The following is a 25,079-nucleotide window of genomic DNA, read 5'->3' on the forward strand; positions in this document are numbered from 1 at the left end:
TTCTTCCCTTAGATCTTCACATAGTTGTCTCATTTACATTCTTCATATCACCAGGCCTCAGCTCAACTGCTTTGCCCTTAGAGAAACTTCATTCTAACCAAAGTAGCCTTTCACTTTACTTCATTCTTAATAATTTTACTTGGTTCTTTTTAATGATTTCTTATTCTTTGTAAAACTCCAGTATCTTTTCTTATTTCCTTTAGAATTACTTATTTTAAATTCTTAGTTTTCTTATTTCCTGTAGAATTACATATTTTAAATTTGTAGTGTATCTTTTCAAGTAATTCTTATTTAGTCATACGTGTTATTATGTTTGTTATCTTCTATAATTGTTGTACCCTTTAGATGTCTACTTATTTTGGCTTGTGGACTCAGGCTACATGTTCTCTGAAAGTTATTGACCACTTTTTCTGTTAAGGAGAAACACCAGGGCCACTCTATCCATCTCGTAATTCATTAAAACCCAGGGTGGAGAGCTCTGGGCTCCCCTGAGCTGTTGGTCACTGTTCTTTTTTTACCATTTTACCAACCACCCACTCTAGTCTCTTGAAGGGATTCAGCGTTGAGAACCAGCCAGTCCACCATCCCCCCTACGTTTAGATAGAAAATGTGTGGGAGTGACTACCCAAGAGTGGATGGTCATTTGGACCTTGAAAAAAAAAATCTCGCTCTTTACCCCAGCAGGACTTATATTGAAGTATTCTCATTTCATTCCTGGATCACCACAAGTTACTGCAACTGCAGAGTTCTACAGTAAAGGCACAGATAATGATTTACTTTGGGCAGTCAGGGTTGGCAAGGAAAAAGTTAAAAAAAATTTTTTTGTCATCCTTGCTTTAGATGTAGTTCCTCATAACATGCGTATAAATGTACATTTTTAAGATAACCTTCAATGCCCAGGAGTCTTTCTCTCTCTTTCTTTTTTTATTTTTAATGTCTTAGAAGCCATACTTCCCTTTCACTGAATCTTTCTAGGCTTGATTTTGGGGGAAGAGTCAACAGATCATGTTCACCACTTGACCAGACCAAAAACCAAATTGTATTGCTTTTCTATTCCTCCAACCTACATTTCTCATAAGACTCATTTCTAATCTAAAAATACAGAATTTGTACTTTTTTCTTTCACCCCTTATCGTTCTCTTACAATAGAACGTAACCTTCATTAGGGCAAGTAACTTTCTCTCACTTTCTATCTCTATTTCTTAGAGTGGTTCCTGGTGCACAGAAGGTGTTTGGTATATATTTGTTGAGGACATGGTCAGGTGAAAGAGTGTAATATATTTTAAATTATAGGTGGAAAGGTATTGAGACCTGCTCTGGACTTCTCTGTATCCTCTTAACCCCTATGATACTTCATATTGCACATTGCATTATTTTACCCTAGAGAGCACAGTTCTGTCATCATCTTTATATTCTCCATTCTATCTAGTGTATGTTATCCTATACAGAGACTTTCTGTTCGTAATTATTTAATCACTTAAATTCTAGGTTGTTCATGTCCCATACCCTTTTTATAAGCATGATTCATCTCAGACCCTTTGCACTTGCTTTTTCATTACTTTAGATTTCTGCTTAAATGTCATCAGTAGCATCACACATCCTTCCCACTTCATTTTATTTCCTTTCACCTTCAGTTTTTCTCTGTAACACTTAGTTCACCATTTGACTAAATGTATCTTTACTTGTTTACATATTGTTCTCTCTCTCCCCTACAAATGCAGTAGATACTTAAAATGACTATGTGAATACATGATTGCTGACGATATGTATCTTTACACATGTAAAATCAGCTTAGAAACCTGTATTTTGAAATTGAAATAGTTTTTAATGATTGGAATTCATTCTACACTTGTGTGTGTGTGTGTGTGTGTTTTAAGTATCAGCTTATTTAGCAGGGCTGCTTGTTTTGAACAAAATCACATATGGTAACTTTAGCCACAGAGATCTGATTATAAGAATCAAAGTGTATATGTTCATACAGTAATTTAGTCACCAAAGGTTGAAGAACTGAAATGACCAGCTTTAGTAAAACTTTTGCCTTCACTAGTACTGTCAGTTGCTTAGATTGAATCCAACATTATGGAGGCAGCTATTTGCTTTCTTTTCCTTGGAGTGGAGATACAAATTAGTAAGAAGCTTTGAATTTAATATTAGAAAAATCAAGTTAAAGTCGTGGTCTCCTTATTGTACATGACTCTTATCAAACCTCCATATTATTTCCTCATCTTGAAAATGGGTACAATTACAACTTCCCTCTTATGCCGTAGAGTGGTTGAGACTCAATGAAATATGCTAAACTGTTTATACAGACTGTTTAGTGTATCTGTTTTCAAGGCCATTATTTCTCACTAGTTTTCAATATATGCGTACTCATCCAGGGAGTATGCTATTCTCTGTATCATTCATTTGCCACGCTTATTCCCTCCTGTATTCCCTTACTCATACATACCCCTTCCCTAATTTTCCCATGTCCTATATTTCCTTCAAGGTCCAACTTTAGGTTCAGCCTGTGTAGTAAATAATTATCGTCTGATTTCTTTGCTCTATGAATTTCTTGTTGACTTTAGCACGAAGATTCAGCCCTTGATATAACCTATTTATTACATTAGTATTGATGGTTTGGGCCTATCTAAAACATGAGATTTTTTTTGAGGAAGGAATACTGTTATACTTAGTATTGTCAATAGTGTTCTAATTTTTGTTTTTTGAGTTGTTTTTCTTTTTGGTAATTTTAGTCTATAGTGTACTTTAAAATTGAAAATAATTTCAAAAACAGATGTTTCTGTATAAAGCCCGGTGACAAAAGAAAAAGGTATTAAATTCATGAGTTCTGTTCTTATTTATACCTGGATTTAAGTCAATTATTTGAGTTTTTGCTTTGATTAATGTTGTTAATAAAAATTGAGGTCACATAATCATACTACCATATATTTTTTAAACTGGAAAAGAATTAGAGATCATATTTTCCAATAAGAAAACTGAAGCTCAGAAAAGTTGCACAAAAATCACAGAGCAGGTTAGTAGCAGATCCAGAATTACCCTCACAATTTATTGTTCTTTATTCAAATGACTACTAAATAGTAGACATTTATTTATAGTTGGTGAAGTAGGTTTTCCATTTAAAAAGAACTTGTGAATATTTTATTGCAAATTTTTAATAGTATTGATTTAAATGCTTATTGTTAACCCATTTCAGTTTTTGTAGTCTTTTTAAAAAAGAATGGTACTGAACTTTGCCCAGCAATTTTCAGTTTCGTTTTTAATTAATTACAGATATAATAAAATTATCTGTATGATAATTTCAGGTATTTATCTTCATTTCAAATTGGTAGTTCATTAATCATCACATTCAGTCTTGTAAGTTCCCTTCTCCAAATTGGCCACACTTTGTTTTAAAAAGCTAGCATTTTGTTAGATAATTTTCCTTTCCACAAAAAAAAATGTTAGTTCAAATTATACATCTTGTTTTTCTATTGGATATATAAAGCAAAATTTACTTACAGATTTAAATATATTTTAAACTACAAGGTATGGTTCAATTGGAAATAACAAATATGAATATAGAAACACCAGTGAAGTTTTTCAGTAGTATCTGATAGTTGTCTCACTTAAAATACTGCTTTATGCTATTATTAAATTGTTTTGAGTGTTTTGTATTTTTCTGTTTTTAAATTGCAGTGTGGACTCCCATTGCAGTGACAGTTTTTTTAGTGGCAGTTGCAACACTGTGTAAAGAACAGGGAATAACAGTTGTGGGAATTTGCTGTGTGTATGAAGTATTTATTGCCCAGGGGGTAAGGAGAAATATAAATTTTCTTGTTGCTATCTTTTACCCTATTTGAATTAGATTATAATAAACTTGTTCTCTCAATGTATCATTATTTAAATTGGTCTGTTTACTAATGATGTATACCAAAAATTTGCAAAAAACAAATATGTTTTTCCTTCATACCCACTGAAAATTGCTTAACATTTTATATTACAGTTTTTCAAGTGTCAATAATGGAATCAATAGGCAATTTGGAAAAGTACACAGTAATACAGTATAGTATAATTCATTGTTAGATAAGATTATTGGCCTCATGATTAGTCATTATCAGTTCCACAAATCTTTCCATGTTAATTTTATAATTATAGCCAATTTGTATCTAATCTTGCATTTAGAAAAGTACAATTGTTGAAAGCATTTCAGTAAATTGCAATTTGTTATTTAATTTTTTTTTTTTTCTTCTCTAGTATACTTTGCCATTATTATATACTACTGCTGGACAGTTTCTTCGTGGAAAGGGTAGTATTCCGTTTTCTATGCTGCAGACACTAATAAAACTCATTGTTTTGATGTTCAGTACACTATTACTTGTTGTGATTAGAGTCCAGGTTATTCAGTCCCAACTTCCAGTATTCACCAGGTATGAAATTCTGGTTCTTTTTTGGTTTTTCCATCCTTTTTATTTTTTTTAAACTTTGGATTTTAAATGATGTAAATGTTTCAGAAAGGCTTTGATTTACATTGAGGTTTTTTTTAACAGCTGTATTGAGGTATAATTAATACTTTTTAATAAACCTTCATATATTTAAAATGTACAAATTAATCGGTTCGGACTTACATGTAACCATCACAGTCAAGATAATGACCTCCCAAATTAGTTAAGTGCTAAGTCTTCTGTATCCTTAGTGATTTTTGTCTACTTGTTCTATTAATTATTGAAAGAAAGATGATGAAGTCGCTGACTATAATTGTAGATTTTTCTATTTCTCCTTGCAGTTCTATCAGTTTTTGCTTCACGTATTTTAAAGCTCTTTTATTCAGTGTATCAGTATTCAAGATTGTGATGTCTTCTCGATGAATTGATCCCTTTACCATTATTAAATGAGCTTCTTTATCTCTGGTAATAGTCTCTACTGAGATACTCACCTTACCTTCTATTACTGTAACCACTCCAGCTAACTTTTGTTAGTATCACTTGACTTATCTTTTTCCATCCTTTTACTTTGTATCTGTCTGTATCTTTATATTTAAAGCAGATTTCTTACAGATTTTATATAGTTGGGTCTTCATTTTTTGTTTGCTCAGATAATATGTTTTTTAAATGGGGTATTTCATCTATCCATCTCTGATATGATTATTGATATAGTTTGACTAGATCTACCATCTTCTTAATTGTTTTCTCTTTGTCTCATCTGTTCTTCCCTTTTTTCTTTTGGAATGAGTATTTTTTATTACTTCATTCTTGTCTCCTTTTTGGCTTCTTAGCTAAAAATCTTTGCTGTGAATTTTTAGTGATTGCATCCTTTTTTTTTTTTGTTTGTTTACATCCTTTGCTCATCACAGTTTATCTTTAAGGGATGTTATCATTGCAGGTATATGTAATATAAATGTCAGAAGATATAGTCAAACATCACATATACAATAAATAAGTTGTTATAAATATATAAACTTACTATAAATAAGAACTATGCCTTTGTGCTATTCACATACATTGTTCTTCAGTATACATTGTAAATCCCACAATACATTGTTATTTTTTGGTTTAAACAGTTATCTTTGGATAAGATTTAAATTTAAAAATTCTTTTATGTTACCCCATTTCTAGTGTTCCTTATTTCTTTGTTAAATCAAGATTTTCATCTGGTACCATTTTTCCTTGTGACCGAAGCACTTCTTTTAACATTTTGACATGTAGAACTGCTGGTGATGAATTATTTTAGCTTTTGTATGTAAACTTATCTTTATTTTACTTTTGTATTTGAAAAATATTTTCCCAGAGTGTAGGATTCTAAGCTGACTTTTTCATTCAGTAGTCTAAAAACGTGGGTCTGATTTTCTCTGGCTTGTATTGTTTCAAGTGGGAAATCTTCTCATCCTTATGCTTCTGCACATAGTGTGGTTTTTTAATCTATGATTGCTTTTAATAATTTCTCTTTATCGCTGTTTCTCTTCTCTATATATTTTTAATTGAGACATAATTGACATATAGCATTGTATTAGTTTTAAATGTACAACATAATTATTTTTATATATATATACACACACAAGTGTGCGCACACACACAGAGAAATGATTATCACAGTAAATTTAGTTGACATCCATCACCACATGTTAATTACAGAAATTTTTTTTCTTATATTGAGAACTTTTAAGATCTATTCATTTAGCAACTTTCAAATATACAATACAGTATTATTAACTACAGTCATCATGCTGTACATTATATCCCTGGTCTTGTTTATCTTATAACTGAAATTTTGGGTGAAGTTGGCTAAAAGGTACAAACTTCTAGATACTGTTTATTTTATCTTCATGTTTCTTGTGCTTAGGTTGACTGAGCTTCTTAAAATCTGTTGGTTTTACTTTATATAAATTTTGAAAATTTTTCAATTATCACTTTTTGAAATATTTCTTCTTTGCATTCCTGTCTTCTAGAACTCCAATTAGATGTATTTTAAGCTTCTTGAAGTCACACTGATGGTCTGTTAATTCCCCTCCCCTCCAAAGCTATTTTCCCCATTTTCATTTTGGCTAGTTTCTTTTGTTGTGTCTTTTAATGTTCACTAATTTTTTTCTGCACTGTCTAATCGTCCCTTTATTTCTTCTAGTTAGTTTTCATCTCAGATTTTTTATCTCTGTTTGAGTTCTGTTTGAGCCTTTTTTTTTTTAATGTATTCCATGTTTTCACATGTTCTAGTGTTTTAATGTCCTTATACTACTAATTTTATCATCCATGTCATTTCTTGGTCAGTTTAGAATGAGTAATTTTTCTCCTAATGGATTGTATTTTTCTCCTTCTTCATATGCCTGGTAATTTTTTGATGGGTGCAATATTTGAAATTAATGTAAATTTCTTTGAGCATTGTTCTTGGATGCATATAAGTTATTTGTAAAAAAAAAAGTTTCATCTTCTAGTCTTGCTTTTCAGCTTTGTTTGGGGAGACCACAGCAGCATTTAGGATAGGACTAATTTTCCTCCATTGCTGACACAAAACCCTTCTGAGTGCTCTGCCTGATAGACTGAATTTTGAGGATTTCCATTCTGGCTGCTCAGGAACTATTACCAATTCTGTTTGATATTTGTGAATCTTTAATCATTTCAGGAGGTACTTTCTTAACTGTGTGGGTTTTCCTAAGGCTGCTGTAACAAATTACCAGAAACTGGGTAGCTTAATGCAGCAGAAATTTATTCTCTCACAGTGCTGGAGGCCAGAGTCCAAAATCAAGGTGTTATGCACAGTTGGTTCCTTCTGAAGACTCTGGGGAAGAATCTGTTCTGTGCCTTCTGGCAGTTGCTGGTAATCTTTGGCAGTCCTTGGCATGTTACTGCATCACTGTAATCTTCTCTGCCTTTACCTGGCCTTACTCCCTGTGTATTTCTCTGTGTTTTCTTTTCTTTGTATAAGGACATCAGTCATTGGATTTAGGGACCACCCTAATCCAGTATGACCTCATCTTAACTAATTACATTGGCAGAGACCCTACTTCCAAATGAGGTCACATTCTGAGGTTTTGGATAGAAATGAACTTTGGGGAGACACGAATCACCTCACTACAACTGTCCTTAGGTATTTCCTCACATATATATGCTGATCAGTTCTCATCAGTACCAAAAACTGGAACAAGATCCTCTACGGATCTCCTGAGTTCTCTTTCTCAGCATCTTTCTTCTCTCTGGTATTCTGCCCACTAATTCTACCCCACTGGGTTCCTAGGACTCCCAGCTCCATCTTCTCAACTCAGGGGTATAAATGGGCTCCACTTAGGTTCCCCTTTGCTGCCACACAGACTAAAAACTCTATCCAGGTACTAAACTCTCCAGGTAAGGCTCCCCTCATTTGTTTTTCTTCTTTTAGATATCATTGTCCTTCTTTGCCTGATGCTCAGTGTGTTAAGTTTTGCATATCTTGTCCGTGTTTTTAGTTGTGTAAGGCTAGAAGCGTAAGTTATACTGAATTTTAACACTCTTCATATTGTTTTTTCTTACTCTAACATTTAGCATTTTTCCATTTCATCTTACTCATCTAAAGTTTAAAATGAAATTTATACTAGTATCCTATTCAGTTTTTTTAAATGACTGACACTACATGCAAGAACTTTTTTTTTTAATGAAAGACCGAAATGTTCATGTTGCTATCCATGATAGTGCATTGCTGGCCCTGGTTAGAATAAATTTTATTCAGATATTTCTTTTATGCCCAACAAATTCTTTATATTCCCACAGAATTTTTCTTCTTATCAGCATTTTTTTCTTTTAAGAATAATTACTTTTTAACTTCCTGAATTTTTACCTCCAGTCTATCTACACTAAACTGAACAACTCATTTAAGTATAGTAGTATGGGAAATAGATTGAATTGTAGATACGTATTGTATATTTTCTTCCTTACTCCTTAGTTTCAGTGTTTTTGTTCTGTTTATCATTCCTTTTAGAGAATTTGATTCAGCTATTTTTCATCTCCAGCTCTACAGTATGAAAAACATGGCTTATAGGTGTGAATGTATTTGTTTTGTGTATGTGGATAGCTGTATGGGGTGTGTTACATATATTTTTTTTCATAATATAAGCATTTAAAAGTGTGTGTATGTATTTGTGTGTGTTATATAAATTTTATTGTATTACCGTGTGAAGTTGATTATAGTATGATTTGACTTGTTTGACATGTACTCTTTGAGTATAGCTCACATATTAAATCAGCTATCCCAAATAAACTTAATTTTTTTAAATGAACACTGAATAATGGATTATAGGAAAGGAGCTTTGTATTCAGTTTTGTTGGTTATTTTGAGAATTCAAGTCTTGACTCTCAAGATTTGTTTTTTTTCACTATGTATTCAAATATGAAAGTTTTTAAAGTATAATTTGTTCAAATAATATTTTTTCTCAATCATTTGATATTTTTAACAGACCAAGTCAAATAAGTAATAGAAGTTGATTTTTCATTGATTTATTCATTTTAAACTGAGAAATTGGGTTTTTAAAGGACTATGCATTAATATAGCCAATAAAGTTTAGAACACAGACTAAAATAAGAATCTGAAACTATTCATTTAAATGTACTTTTAAAAAAATGATTCGACTTTATTGCAGGAGATAGACTAAATTAATGAAATGTATATTTAATATATCATGGCCTGTATAAACTAGGATATATGCTTATGTTACATTAAATAAAATGTTACATAGACCTGTACAGTTACTACCCTGTACTGGAAACTTGGCTTTTAACTTTCTAGAAGTCTAAGCAGAGAGGAAAAGTTCATAGGTGGTATAGTTTTCTCTGTCCATGATGAGAGAAAATCATAGTAATTCTTTACAGGAAGCATAATTTTTATTAGCATTTAGTGCTGAAAGAATTGTGTCATGTAGGAAGACATTGGTTAGTGTTCTCAGAAGCGTTCATACAACACATACAACAATAAATTTTATAATACTTTCCTTATTTTAATCAGAAGGTCACAATTTAATGAATGCACTTCTTCAGAATGTCATAATATTATAGAATGCATGTCTGAATCATTCTAGTAATAAACTGGAAATAGATAATCTGCTTGCCCTTCAAACAGTTCTTCATAAATATCACTCCTGTCAGTTAGACATTTCATAAAGGTTAAACAATTTGAACTCCGTCAAGAATCAGAATTATCCATAAAAATGTACTTTTGTCTTCTGTTTAATGAGATTACATATAAAACATTGTTTTTATTACTGTTGTTTAGTGTTTATCTATATCTGTTATATATAATTTTGTGTTTAAAAACTTTTAGCTTAAATAACTCTTTTTCATTTTTTATGCAGGTTTGATAACCCAGCTGCTGTAAGCCCAACTCCTACAAGGCAGCTAACTTTTAACTACCTCCTTCCTGTAAATGCTTGGCTTCTATTAAATCCTTCAGAGCTTTGCTGTGATTGGACCATGGGAACAATACCACTTATAGAGTCATTTCTAGACATTCGAAATCTTGCCACATTTACTTTCTTTTGCTTTTTGGGGGCTTTGGGAGTATTCAGTCTCAGATACCCTGGTGATTCCTCTAAGACTGTTTTAATGGTAAGAACTTTTTAAATTTTTCCGATGATATTATGTTCAGTTTATTAAGAGTACTTTTAATTCATCAAAAGCATCTTTGAAGACATACTGTCTTTCTTAGTTCATATCAGCCTAATCTATGAACTTATTTTAGGTTATACTAAAATTACGTATCGGAATTTGATTAATGCTTCATATTCAGCATGCAAAACAAAGAATGATTATGAATTTTCCTAATTTGGTATGAACTCTGAAATCATGAAGCATCCTTTTTAGCATCTTTTTTAAAATACATTTCTTACCTTTATTCGACTAGACTATACAGTCTTTAAAGAAATGAATCATGTTATATACTTCTTTGTTTTCTTGGCACAGAAAAGATAAGCAGCTATAAATATATAGCTCTTCATTTCTCATTAGCAAGATTGTAATTACTCCCTGAGATATTTCTTACTATGTTCACTGAACTCTGATTTATTTGAAAAGTCTTTTTGTTTTTCTGAGATCTATTTCTTTGTAATTTTCTTAACTCAGTCCTCACTTCTTACTCATAACAGTTTTGCTTACTCTAACTTGAAATTATTGAACACAATAATAATCTTAAACATTTTCATGAGCATTTACTATATGCCAGAAAATATTTTTAATACTTTGCAAATATATCATTTTTGGCTCCAGCCACGAGATTCATTTACTCATTCAGTAATTTTTTTTTAATGGAGGTGCTGGGGATTGAACCCAAGATCTCGTGTATACTAAGGAAGTGCTCTACCACTGAGCTATTACTCTCCTCCATCCTCAATAAAAATTTTTGATTGCAGCTATGTACCAGCTAGCATTTTAGGCATTGCAGATATGATAATAAAAAGAAATACAGGGTCCCCATTTTTAAAGAACTTGTATTCTAGAGAAATGTGAAAAAATATAGGGTTTGAAGAAAGATCATATTTACTATTATCTTTGGACCTGTTAAGTTTGAGGTGCCTTTGAAATATTCTAATGGAGATTTTGAATAGTACTTTGTGCCTGGAATTCAGTGATGAAGGCTGAGCTGCAGGTAAAATTTTGATTAATGCCATAGAGAAATTTGATAATTGTCATAGAGATAGTAATTGAAATTAGGGTATGGATAAGGCAGCTTATGGAAAGGTTATAGAACACCTTTCTCAACTGGGATTTTGTCACTTCTCTTAGAGATGGTAACTAGCAAGCACCATTCTAGATGCATAGAAGTCAATTCATGTGCATAATGAATGCCATACAATATTTGGTCTTAATTTTTCCTTAATAAATAGTTGAAGGGGCTGGATAGAATAAAAGCAAAGAAGCCTACATCTGGGTTGTGAAAAAGTCCTTTATTTAGACGTTGTGTAAGGGAAAATGAACCTAAATAGGAGAGAGACCAAATGGACAGAAAGGAAAGTGTTTCAAGAAAGAATGGTTAACATTTACAGCTGCTGTCAAGTAGAAAAGTGAGATCAGTTGAATTTGACCTCTTTTAGGTATATTAGTTACTTAAATGAAATTTATTTCTGTAGAGTGGTTTGATTAAGAGATCAGGAAGTGAAGATTCTTAGTGTAGGTAACTTGTAGGGGTGATTTAACTTTGAATATTTCAAAGGATGAGACAAGCTTGAATTTTCTAACTAAGAGAAAATAGCCAGTCAGGCAATGGCTTCAAGCATAACAAATTGCTGTTCTTATGTAGGGCTTGGGGGAAGCACAGAGATCTGGAATTGATGGACCTTCAGAGATTGGAGTGGGTTGATGTCCAGAAAAGACTGTTGCTTGGTTGGCATTTAGAATCTCATTGGAGTACTCAGTTGGCTGACTTCTAGAAGCAAAAGAATATCACTAATGGATTGGCTTGCAGAAACATACTCATTGAGTTGAAATGTTGATTGATTAAGTGGGGTTAACAACCAGCTACTTGCTACAAATCTTTTCCTAAGAGTGTAGGAACTAGTGTTATACCTCATAGGCACAGTGAATGGATGAGATGGCTTAAAGATGCGTTTTCAAAGGAGAAGATATTTAAGGTTGGAGAGGCAAGAGCATTTTTAGTATAGGTAGAAAGGATACAGTTGATAAAGTGATTAAATGAAAGAAGGGATGATTGATAGTGAGATTGGTGAAGAGCAAGGAGGTGTAGAGCTCAGGTTTGGCCTGAGATAGATGGAGACAGGACAGACAGGACAGAAAGGATGGAAATGAAAATGAATGTGGATGTTGGTAGGTTTAGTAGCAGAGAATTGAAGGAATTCTTATTTTATGGCTTTAGTTTTCTCTTTAGGGTTGAAGTGTAGTTACCTGCTAAAAGTGACATGGGTCAAAAGTTTGAGAAAAATAGTCAAGATTCAAAATAGTCAAAGAGAATGGGAGTAAGCCTCCCAGAGAAACCTAGGAATCATGAGCAGTCTTAAAGAATAATTTGAAGTTGAGATCAGGAATTTATGATGATATTAACCTGTTTTGCTTTGGGACTTTATCTAGTAGTGCTTTGCTACTCACATAAATAAAGACGATGTGGGTATATGGTAGAATACATTCAAAGCTGAGGTTCTGCTAAAAGAAAGGTAAAAAACAGAAGGGTGGGTAAATTTTAAATTTTGGCAAATAAAATTATGTGTATATATATATATATATATATATATGTAAACAATTAAAAAATGAAGAGAAGATTGTGCCATTGAAATAAACATAGATTTGCATGAATTATATTTTATATGTATAAAAAAGGAACAGTTGTGACCTTAGATATAACTGCTTTGAGTACAGTCCTAAACTTACTTTTTTATTGTTATTTTTTAATTGAAGTTTTGTTGATTTACAACATTGTGTTAGTTTCATAGAAAACAAACTTATAGTTACCAAAGGGGAAAGGCACGGTAGAGAGGGATAAATTAGGAATATAGGATTAACAGATACAAACTACTCTACGTAAAATAGATAAGCAAAAGGTTTTACTGTATAGCACAGGGAACTATATTCAATACCTTGTAATAACCTACAACAGAAAATCTGGAAAAAAAATGTATATATGTATGTGTATATATATGCATGCTATTTAATGGTGATATTTCCTGAAGATCTCTGGAAGGGATGAATAGATCAAAAAAGTACTTTTCAAGTACCAGATACCATCTTAAACACTTACTAAATAAGATGTCATATGTATCTCAATAATATAATGTAAGAGGTTATTAATCCCTATTTTATTTATTTAAAAAATGGAGTCACAAGATGATTTGAGTAGTTTACTCTATGTTATATAGGAAGAAGTGAAACAGATTTGCCTCTAAGCTGTTTGCTCTTTCCCCTACCATCCTTCCTTTTTGAGAGAGTTTACGTCACTAGAAGACAGATACTATGTTAGTCATAGTTAATTTGGTTGACATATATTAATAGAGAGCAGATTAGAATGTCTGAGTAAGTTAATCATTAAGACATTCCTTATTCAAGAACAGATAGGTTTTTTGAGAGATGTCTTTTCTTTTTTGTGTAGCTTATGCATCAATCCATGATGCATGTTTGGATGACTTTAATACTTTCAATTTTTTCAAGTGAAATTGCCTTAAGGCAGCCGTGAATTAATAGGGAATTTTTTTTTAAGGATCATATATTTAGGAACAAATCTCTGTCATTTTTGTCAAGCATTTCTGGAAAGTGGAAAGTGAATTAGGCACTCTTATGTTTTACATTTTTGATTAAAAAGAAAGCATTTAAATTTCAGATATATAAATTGATATATATAAATGATACTGAACAGTTTGATGGTAGTTCTTCAGATTCAGTCTTGCCACATTACAAATTATTAATTTGTAATTCATGGAGAAAGTATTCTTTTCAATGTATTTACATTTCTATATTTCACTAATAAAGTGTAATAAAAGGCATTCCATCCTCTCAAACTGTTAGAAGACTCAAACTTCTGAAGCTGAGGGAGCAACTTATTTATTCCATTAGGTACTATAAAACAAATCAGGGTAACAAAATATGGAAGCAGATGTCCGTAGAAACAGATGTCCTACTGACAGCCAACTCATTTTCTTCCATAAGTTATTTGTGTGCTAGTTGTTTGTGTCCTATCTTTTGTAATGACTTTGTAATCTGGAAGGCATATGCTATCCCATTTTCAAAATGGCAAAAAATCTAAGCATTTTATGATGTTTACTTCTAACACAGTGTCAAGAGTTTTAGAAATTCTTATAAAGACTATTAATTTAAAGGGGCCACTTTTATTTTTATACATATACTAATTCTCTGTTAAATGTGACATATCTGAATACTGTGCAAAATAGTACTGTGGTATAGAAGTAGTCTGCTGTTTTGTCTGAAACATACCTTAACAATTTCCAGTATGATATGGATACTTAATATATAGTAGTAAAATTACAAGAAACTGTCATGTTTGGCTGTTTTTATCAACCTTTGTAGTTTTATTTTGCCAAAGCCTACTAACATCCTTTCCTGTCAGTTTATTTTACCACATTCACATAAGTTGGATGTATAAAAATTACCAATATCTTATTTTAGATATATTTTCAAAGAATGTTTTTTATTTAATTGAATGAGCCCTAAGTGTAAGTTCTAGCATTCAAGAAAACTTCATCTCACCTTGCTGACATTCATCCTCTTGTTTATTGTCTCCATCCCTAAGTGGCCTTCTTTATGTTTATATCAGTATTCTTAAGTATTATTAAAAATGGTCTGCCAATACATTGTCCAAATTAAATGATTCTGGATTTGACTGTTGATGTCCATATTTTTTTAATTTAATAAAATGTCTTGTTTTTCTTTGTAGGCACTTTGTTTAATGGCATTACCATTTATTCCTGCATCAAACCTTTTTTTTCCAGTTGGATTTGTTGTTGCTGAGCGAGTATTATATGTTCCTAGCATGGGGTTCTGTATTTTGGTAGCCCATGGATGGCAGAAAATATCAAACAAAAGGTGAATTAAAATGTTAGTGCATTTAATGCTTACTAACTATAGGATTAAGTGTGATATTTTAAAATATTTCAAATGTTTATTTAGTTTTTATGAGTCATATTTTTATACCTTTTTGTTTTGCATATTGATAGTCTCCTTATTTATCTATAATTGAGGTTAGGAAAGCTCAGTAGCTCCTACCTCATCCTATGTTCTTCATATTTATGTAATTTTGTTTTATAGCCTGAGACATAACTAATTTTGAGTCAGACCCAATGAAAAAAAGAATATTATTATGACTAAAGTTTCAAATGGTCATTTCTACTTCCACATGCAGTGAACTAAGATACAGTGTTTTTAAGTGAGTCATACTGGGTTAATATATGTAAAATGCTTATAGTATGCAATCTGTAATTTCTTGCTTCACAGTAACCACCGTGTCCTAGTTGCCTTAAACTGCCAATTAAGAAACAGAATAGTCACTGTGTATATATGTAAGATATGGTCACTATCTCTTTTTTCTTACTTTCCAGTCACCCATCAACCTGCAGAATTCTGACTTCTGTCTACATCACCCTACTAACATAACAAATTGCCTCTAGTAGCCAAATCTAGTCAGTGCTTTTATTTAAAAGTTATTTCCCTGGCATCTATAAAAGTCTCTGTCCTGATTCTCTTCAACATTTGTTCATTTCTGCTCAGTCTCTTCTCAGATTCTTCCTGCTGTACCTGCTCTTTAAATGCTTTTTATTTCTCCGAGTTACACTAATAGCCATTTTTCTCACACTGCATGTTCTCCCTGATGATCTCATCCATGTCTACAGTTTTCACTACCATCTACCAAATCTTTTTTGTTTGTTTCTATCCCTATACCCAATTATAATCACTACCACTTTTTGAATGCCTACTATATACCAGCTCCACAATAAACTAGATTTGTTTTCTTATTTAATCTTGACACTGCTTAACTCCACTTTGCACATTTAAAAATTGGAGCTCATTCAGGTTACCTGAGTTATGCAAGACCACACAGTTAGTAGTAAACAGCAGAGTCTTGATTCAAATTTACATCTCACTATTTACAATGTCCATGTTCCTTCTGATCCATGTACTCTTATCCTGGTTAAATGGAGCTATCAAAATGAAAGAAATTGAATTGTTACTTGGACAAAAAACACAGACTCAGAACATTAGTGCTTAATAGGATCATAAGGATTATTGAAGTATAATTATCTTTTTTAAATGAGAAATTGATTTCCAAGTGATTAGCCTAAGGCTATGTGAAATTTGCATCTATTTTAAAAACAGTTAGTTTTACTATGACTTTTAATAAATAATTCAAGCTTTAAAATGTAAAATTCTCTCAAGAATTTCATGATAATCTGTGGTATATATGTATATTTATTGTAAATAATAATGATTTTAAATACAGCCAATAATAAGATTGACCCTTTATAAATACAATTAAGAACATTCAAGTTGTAGGTAAAGGTACAAAAGAACTAAATATATAAAAAGTCATAATTAAAAATTGGTCTTACTAATATTTTGTCATTAAATCTAAATAAAACTTCTGAAATAAAGGCAAATATTAAAATATTTAATGTAATTGAAGACAAGTGTAAGTATTCATAATATTTAATTTTTTTGGTATTGTTTCCTCTCAAGTTGGATGATTATTAGAATAATTCCTAATCTTGAGAATGAATTCCAATGTGATATTTGGAGATATTTAACATATTTCTTACCTCTGTTTTGGGTGATGTAGACAATGTTTTTTTGTTCTGCTTTTTTTCCTTAAACAGTGTATTAAAAAAATTATCCTGGGTTTGTCTGTCTATGGTGATATTTACTCATGCCTTAAAAACACTCCACAGAAATTGGGACTGGGAGTCTGAATATACGTTGTTTATGTCAGCCTTGAAGGTAAAGTATTACTCAGAATATATCATCAATTATTTCTTATAGCCAGGTCTCATATATCTTAACTTTACTTTTAGCTAGACAAATAACTGTCAATATTAAGTACTTCACCAGAAGATTTTTTTTAATGAAAGCAAGTTTATTTAGAGAGATATTCATTCCATAGACAGAATGTGGTCCATCTCAAAAGGGAGAGCAGCCACTAAAAGATCAATAAAAATAATTTGTTCTTTGTGGAAAATATACCAGTATTGTTTAACCAGTGCTCTGGGTAGCACTTAGCTGGATGTCAAGAGCATATATGAATAATTCCCCAAATGCTATACAGTTGTTGAAGCTCAAATGATAAAATGTTTAAATAAGAACACTTTGTTTCATTAGTTCTTAAGGTGTACATTTTAACATCTCTGAAATCAGAATAAATCTTACAGGTAAAGGCATCTTAAAATTAACTAGTGACGTTTTTTCTTTCTTAATGGTACGTAAAATAATGGTAAGCTTTATAATTGATGGCATCTTAGATTTAATGAAATTAAATACATGGCAAAAAATGGTGCCCTACTATGTGGAGGATAACCAATGGTTATAATACTCTGTAGGAAAGGTAGGAAAAATAGAAACTGGCAGAACGGAGTGGTACAGCATTTCTATAGAATGGACAACATACGTGGGAATATTTCTTTTTAAAAATCATAAAATTTGTTTTCTATAAAAATTATAAGCAAAGATTCTTTTCAATTCCCTCTTCAAATCTCTAAAATCTTAACTCTCTTTTGGCTGCTTCTATATTCTCCAGGGTTTCCATTACTATAATAGACTATATAAATAGCTTTATGTTGAGCCTAAAAATAACTACTCAGTGCAGTCTTTAAACATATTCTCATGTTCAAACTCCTCTCCCAAAAGCATATAAATAGTAGAGGAGGAGTTTTCAGATGGCATTATGCTTTGATGAAATAAAACTTTTAGTAAAGGTTTAATATATAAAATAGATGAACTGTGGTTTTAGTCTGTTGATGTTGAAAGGAAGGAGAGAGTAAATTTTATGAAGCAGTGTTCATTTGACCCTTCCTCATCTCCAAGAACATCTCCATGGAATAGTCCATTCCTAATAATATACCAAACAAGTATCTGTGTTAATTAGGGTTGCACACACACACACGCGCACACACACACACACACATACACATATATACACTTTTTTTTTTTCTGGGAGAAATCTGAATGATTTTTTCCAGTTTTATTGAAATACAATTAACATACAACTTTGTCTTAGTTTAAGGTGTAGAATTTAATGATTTGATACATATATATGTATATATATATTAAAAGTGATTACTACAATAGGTTAACATCCATCACCTCATATAGTTACAGTTTTTTCTTGTGATGAGAACTTTTAAGGATTACTGTCTTATCAACTTTAAAATATGCAGTACAGTATTGTTAACGATAGTCCCCATGCTGTAGATGACATCAGTAGACCTTACTTATAACTGGAAGTTTGTAGCTTTGGTCCACCTTCACACATTCATGGGCATTTCTGTGTAATACGCCGTTCCTAATAGCATACCAAATAAAAATTTGTGTTAATTAGACTGAATTTTTTTTTAATTTAATCTCTATCTGTACTTGTGTATTTAAGGTAAATAAAAATAACGCCAAATTGTGGAATAATGTGGGTCATGCTCTGGAAAATGAAAAGAACTTTGAGAGAGCTTTGAAGTACTTCTTACAGGCTACCCATGTTCAGCCAGGTAAGCATTATTAATTAATAAACCTATTGGAATAGTTTATTTTCTTTTTTAAAAAAAACTTGATGATATTTGTGGAAAATAGAGTTTATTTTCAAGCTTTATTCCAACTGACTTGAATACCACAGTGTTCAGTGCTGGCTTATTTTCTATTGGATTATATGTTACAGCTATTTATATCAGACATTTAAGAAATCTTAAACACAGAGTTGTTGGGTAGCACTGATAAGCAATTTCGGTGGCGTGATAGATGCAAAAGCCTGATAGAGTGCTTTTAGGACAGTGGAGGAAGAGTAATTGAAGTTGTTATTGAAAAATCATTTAAATCATGATAAGAAATGGTGGTGGTGCTGAATGTGGAGTCAAGAAAGGGTAGTAGGATGATGAGGTTTTTCTATTTAAGGGGGGAGAAACAAAACATGTGTGCATCTAATCCATTGACAATGGGAAAAGTAATAATTCAAGGTCAGGGGATGAATTACTGGAGCAATGTCCTTAAATAGATGAGAAGAAATAAATAGGATCTGGTGCTAAGGGTGAGGATTTCATTCAGTCAGTTATAGAACCAACAGCTAACCTGTGATAAATGGGAAGGCAGAGTATAGAGATGTGAATATAGGTAGGTGACTAATAGATGAATAGCTTCTGGAAGTTGCCCTTTGTTTGCTTCTCTTTTCTCAGTAAAACAGGAAGCAGAATCACCAGTAGAGTGTGAGGAAGGGAGAGGAAGTGCAGGAGATCTCAGAATAGGGGAGGGTATGAGGTAGTCATCTAAGACAGTGCTTTACAAACTTCAACGTGCCTGTGAATCACCTGGAGATGTTATTATGGTGCATGTTCTGATATATAGAGATTTAGAGTAGGGCCTGAAGTTCTGCATTTCTGTTAAGTTCCTAGGTGATACTTAGCCTGTAAATCACATGTGTGGAGATTTCTCAAAAGACTAGGAATAGACTTACCATATGACCCAGGAATCCCACTCCTGGGCTTGTATCCAGAAGGAAATCTACTTCAGGATGACACCTGCACCCCAATGTTCATAGCAGCACTATTTACAATAGCCAAAACATGGAAACAGCCTAAATGTCCATCAACAGGTGACTGGATAAAGAAGATGTGGTATATTTATACAATGGAATACTACTCAGCCATAAAAACCAACAACATAATGCCATTTGCAGCAACATGGATGCTCCTGGAGAATGTCATTCTAAGTGAAGTAAGCCAGAAAGAGAAAGAAAAATACCATATGAGATCGCTCATATGTGGAATCTAAAAAACAAAAACAAAAACAAACAAACAAACAAAAACAAAGCATAAATACAGGACAGAAATAGACTCACAGACAGAGAATACAGACTTGTGGTTACCAGGGGGGTGGAGGGTGGGAAGGGATAGACTGGGATTTCAAAATTGTAGAATAGACTACACTGTATAGCACAGGGAAATATACACAAAATGTTATGATAACTCACAGAGAAAAAAATGTGACAATGAGTGTGTATATGTCCATGAATAACTGAAAAATTGTGCTGAACACTGGAATTTGACACAACATTGTAAAATGATTATAAATCAATAAAAAATGTTAAAAAAAAAAAAAGAAACAAAGATCTAGGAAAGTGTATAGACTAGGAAAATACATTATGATCGTCAAGCAACTCTAACACCCTACTTGAGGTTAGCAATACTTTATTAAATAAGTTGATTTGGGTATGTGTTTTTTCCTGCTACTTTATAGCTACACTGGTACAGGCATGGAGAATATGGTTAAACAGGATTAAGATTTTGTCAGATGTGTATTACTAAACAAATAGATAAGGGATTGATTATAATATTGGGACACAATCTAAGCTGGTTATGAAGGGATGTGAGGGAGGATGAAGGATGAGGAAAAGGTGATTGATCAGTGGTTTACAGAGCTGAAGAATTTTTGATGTCTGAGTAGGGTCAAGCTAGAGCATTGCTAGTTTCCAATAGGAATGCTATTGGCATTTCACAGAACTGTATTTCAGGATATGTACCAAACGTGGCCCTCATCCACCAAGTACCGTCATTACTTTTCATTCAGTGTGATGACCAAAAAGTACTTACCCACACATACACTTCAGAATATCCTTAGAGGGATGGGGAGTGGTGGGTAGGGCCCCCTATATTTTTATTAGATATGACTGTGGCCATTTAACTAGTTAAAGGAGGATGGACATGAAAATCGTTGGAAGAAAAGACATCAAGGCAAGAGTTAGAAGATACATCTGTGTAGATTTTGAAACCACTAAGAATTTTGACAACTGTGATGTTGGAGAGAACCAGGAGCTATGTGTGACCCAGAGATTGGTGACTGTGACAAGGAGGGATAGTGGATAATAAAGTGACCTGAAATTCAGAGATGAATGATTTTAAGGAGTGACAGTGGTCTGGAAGTGGTAAGGATCAAGGAGGACACCTACTCTAACTCCAAGCCCATTGTTGCAAAGGATGAAAAAGAACACCATCACCACTTGGAAGGGCTACAGTGTAAACCATGTCCTCAATGCAAACCCAGATATCAACGAGAGAAAGGTGTAGGGTACATGTTGTGGTCTTCCTCACCTCTACATTTGTTCATGTTCTTCTTTGAGCCTAGAATTCCTCCCTTCTCCTTTCCTTCCCATCCAACTTCTGCCATATCCTACCCATCTTTTGCAACCCTTACATGACTTCTCTTCTTAAAAAAAAAAAAAGAGAGAAAACCCTCCTATCTTTCCAGCTAGAAGCAAACATTTCTCATCTTCAAGACTCCTTTCAACTTTCATATCTTTCCTGTGATGTTTGTAATTTTCTGTCTAGTGTTTATTTAAATGTTTATTTAAAATATTTATGTATTTAGACTGAGGCGTTCCCTAAACAAGCTTGAACTTCTGATTCATTTTCATATCCCCTGAGTCACCTAACATGGTCTTATATACAGTCAGTGGTCATTAACTGGCAGTTTTTGTGGGGGTTTTTTGGTATATATATATTTTTATTGAAGTATAGTCAGTTTACAATGTTGTGTCAGTTTCTGGTGTACAGCATAATGCTTCAGTCATACGTGGACACATATGTACTCGTTTTTATATTCTTTTCCACCGTAAGTTACTGCAAGACATTGAATATAGTTCCCTGTGCTATACAGTATAAACTTGTTGTTTATCTTATACTATATTAGTTAGTATCTGCAAATCTCAAACTCCCAATTTATTCCTTCCTACTCCCTTCCCCCTCTGGTAACCATAAGGTTGTTTTCGACAAACAAATTTTCAGAACAAAAACTGACTCACAGACATGGAAAACTGTGGCAGTTTTAATTCATTGCTTTTTAAAGCATTTTAGGTTCATTCTGGGAGTTTTTAGAGAAGTGCAGTTATCTTTATGCCAGGACACACAGGGACTTTGAGACTTAGAAGACATTATTTCAGCTCCTTCAGCCCTATCTTCCTCATTTCTAAATTGGGACAGTAATTTCTACCTCATTGTATTGTTGTAAAGACTGAATGAAATGGCGTGGGTGTGTGTGATTGTGCACATTTAGTTTTAGTGAAGAGTGTGCGTATCCCAGGCTTCTACCAGGTATAGGCACTCAGTTTTAAAATCACTTTCCTCTCATTGTCAGTTGTCACTTTTAGAGATACTTGCTGAAACTATCTTCTTTAGTATTACGTCCCTACCTCACTCTCAAAATCATTGTTTCTCATAAGCAGTGGGCTAGGAAAACAGGCAAATCATTTTATTATAATTTATTATGAAAAAGTAAGTAATCTTAAAAACATTGAATTTGACATCCAGAGAGGCTTCTTGACTCAAGTTTTTTAGCAGTGATCTCCACAGATAAATTTGACAGATGAAACAACGTGTAGGAAAGGAAACTGAGAGTCCTGTTTTTGTTCCTTTTAGATATACAGATGAAGATAGATCTGTCAGTCTGGAGATAAGGGAAGTGGTCAGAACCAGAGATAAAAATTTGAAGTAACAAGCATGTAGATGGTATTTAAAACCTTAGAATAGTATAGGATCACACAGAGTAGGGATTTTTAACATTTCAATTAAAAAAAAAAAAAGACATTCAGTCTGAAGACTTTCTTGCTTAGCCAGAATAAGAATATAAACTATGGGACATGCATGTCATGTTAGACACAGTTTATTGCATTTCTTTTATTTTGATGGTTACAGGTGTTTTTTAAAAAATCAATTCACAAGATAAAATTTTTGCAAACTGAATTACAGTTTCCATAAACACCTTCACAAGACATGGGTAGATTTCTCTCAAGGAATACCAGAGTTCTATAAGGTTTGTTTTGCCTTAAAATCAATGATTTCTTTTTTATCTAACTCCAAATCTTTGAAACAGTTTATATCAGAAAAGAATTATGGACCTGTAGTTCAACTCTGATGCCATCAAGATGGAAATGATTTTTAAAGTGTTTTTAGGAGTTTCCAGATGTTTATAAATTTTATCTTTCAAAAAAAAATGAAAATTTTGTGGATAGGGAATACTGGAAAGCATCACAGATGCCTGGGTCATTAGCGTGAGAATACATAACTGCACTGTTGATGGCTGAAGAATTATTAGGCACAGGGTTGCCTGATACTTGCCTTGTTTACACTGAATTAAAGACAGACTGCTTGCTTCATGCTCCTGTTGATTTGGATAGTGCACTCATAATAGCAAGATTGGTTTTTGAAGTTCTGTAGCTTTTTAGTCATTCAAATGTAATTGATTTTTAATCTTGCCTGCTTTCTTACCTTATTTTTTTTTTTTCAAATTTAAAATTTACCTTCCCAATAACGCTGTTTATTCCTGGAGTCTTAAAACTTTGTGACTTATAAAGAAAATTGCTTAAAATTTGTTTTTCATTTTATTAGCTGTGTTGTGCAGTCCTTTAGATGCTAAACACTCTCTAATTGCTATCTTTGTTCTTTGAAAAGGTAGGGAATGTCTTACTCCAGTGTCTGTAGTCTTCACTGATGATGATAACTCCTTGCCATAATTCTAAGAACCTGATTCCAGTGGGTAGTAATTTGCCTTGTCTTTCATCCTAACTTCCTTTTCTAAGATTGGTCATTTCAGTAACATTTTAAATACTTAGCTGACATAATTGCACTTTTATTTATTTGAACTTTCTGTTTATTTGTTCTTTTCTTCAGTTAAATTCTTACTGTATGATTAATTTTTTCAGGTTCTGTATATCCTGTTTTTTGAGTAACTTTCTGATCTCTATAGTAAATGATACAGATTTATCTGACATTTAAAAAAAAAGAGCTATGTAAGAGCAAATACTCTATTTTTATATGCACTTGGGAATGCAGTGTATTTCGGCCTTAGCTTTACATCAAAATTGCCTTTGAAACTTTTTAAAACCGTTTTTGCAATTCTGTTCCTGAAGATTCTGTTTTGATAGAGCTGGATGGGGCTAAGATACCTCAATTTTTCAAAGCTACACAGGTATCCTGAATTGCAGCCAGTATTGGGAATAGTTAGCCTACACATTTTTTTCCCTTTTTGGGGGGGGGGGTTACCCCCCTACTCCCAAGATCTCTTGAGATTCAGCAATATATCTAAAAGCAAAAAATCAATCTCCTCCCCCCAGTCTTGTCCCCTAGTTTCTAACTAAACCCATATGGCATCTGACAGTTTTTGTGCAGTGCACACAATTGCCAGCCTGAAACATAATGTAGCAAGATCTTAGGACTGTTACTCTCCTCCTAGAAGAATGCTTAAGATATATATGCTTGGGTCTTATGTGTCCTGGGAGTTGGAGACAGAGAACTATTCCACAATTGCAAAATCATCGATGTCACAGGCAAGTAGTAATCATAATTTGAAACCTTGTAATGTCTGTTAGAGATTCATGTTGAGTAAAATTTGTCTGATACAAGATCTTCGCCCTTCTTTCTATCTTGATTCCGAACCTTTGAAACATTTACTGAGAAGTGTATCTTAAAACTAGTGTGCAATGAACCCTCATATCTTTTTTATTTAAGTTGCGTATTTTTCTGTCCCTGAATAAATTTGCTGAGGATTCAGTTTTCCATATCAGGGAAAGAGATGAAAGTTCCTGACATTCTGATATTAACACAACCTTTTAAAAAGTTTTAATTAAGTTATATGAGAATTCATCATCATTTAAGAGAGCTGGGCTGTGCATCTTAAGTAATACTATAGAATCCTGACTGCACTCCAACCACATCCACAAAAATTTTTAAAAACAAAATCACAAAGTTTTTTTCAGTCTCTTTGCCCCTATCCCACCATGGATGCATATTTGTTAGTTATAACACTTGAAATAATTCTAGGAATAATGTTGACCCTTTTCACTCATAGATCCTTTTCACTTTTACAGTTGAGGCATACTTTTTGAGTGAATACCAAAACTATGTGATTAAGGAAATGGAAGCAAGTCTTAGTATAGGATAGTAAAATATAGTGAAG

General features: G+C 32.7%; 1 protein-coding gene across 1 annotated transcript in view; it reads left to right on the forward strand.

The window, feature by feature from the left end:
• TMTC3 (transmembrane O-mannosyltransferase targeting cadherins 3) overlaps positions 1 to 25,079 on the forward strand; it is a 49,986-nt gene that overhangs the window by 15,159 nt on the left and 9,748 nt on the right. Inside the window, exons 5-10 of the mRNA XM_031463047.2 lie at positions 3,679 to 3,794; positions 4,237 to 4,409; positions 9,788 to 10,040; positions 14,824 to 14,972; positions 16,757 to 16,877; positions 18,520 to 18,631. Of these exons, the coding sequence (XP_031318907.1) occupies positions 3,679 to 3,794; positions 4,237 to 4,409; positions 9,788 to 10,040; positions 14,824 to 14,972; positions 16,757 to 16,877; positions 18,520 to 18,631 (924 nt within the window). The remainder of the gene's footprint in view (positions 1 to 3,678; positions 3,795 to 4,236; positions 4,410 to 9,787; positions 10,041 to 14,823; positions 14,973 to 16,756; positions 16,878 to 18,519; positions 18,632 to 25,079) is intronic.

This window comes from Camelus dromedarius, chromosome 11 (assembly GCF_036321535.1).
Source record: "Camelus dromedarius isolate mCamDro1 chromosome 11, mCamDro1.pat, whole genome shotgun sequence".
NCBI lineage: Eukaryota > Metazoa > Chordata > Mammalia > Artiodactyla > Camelidae > Camelus > Camelus dromedarius.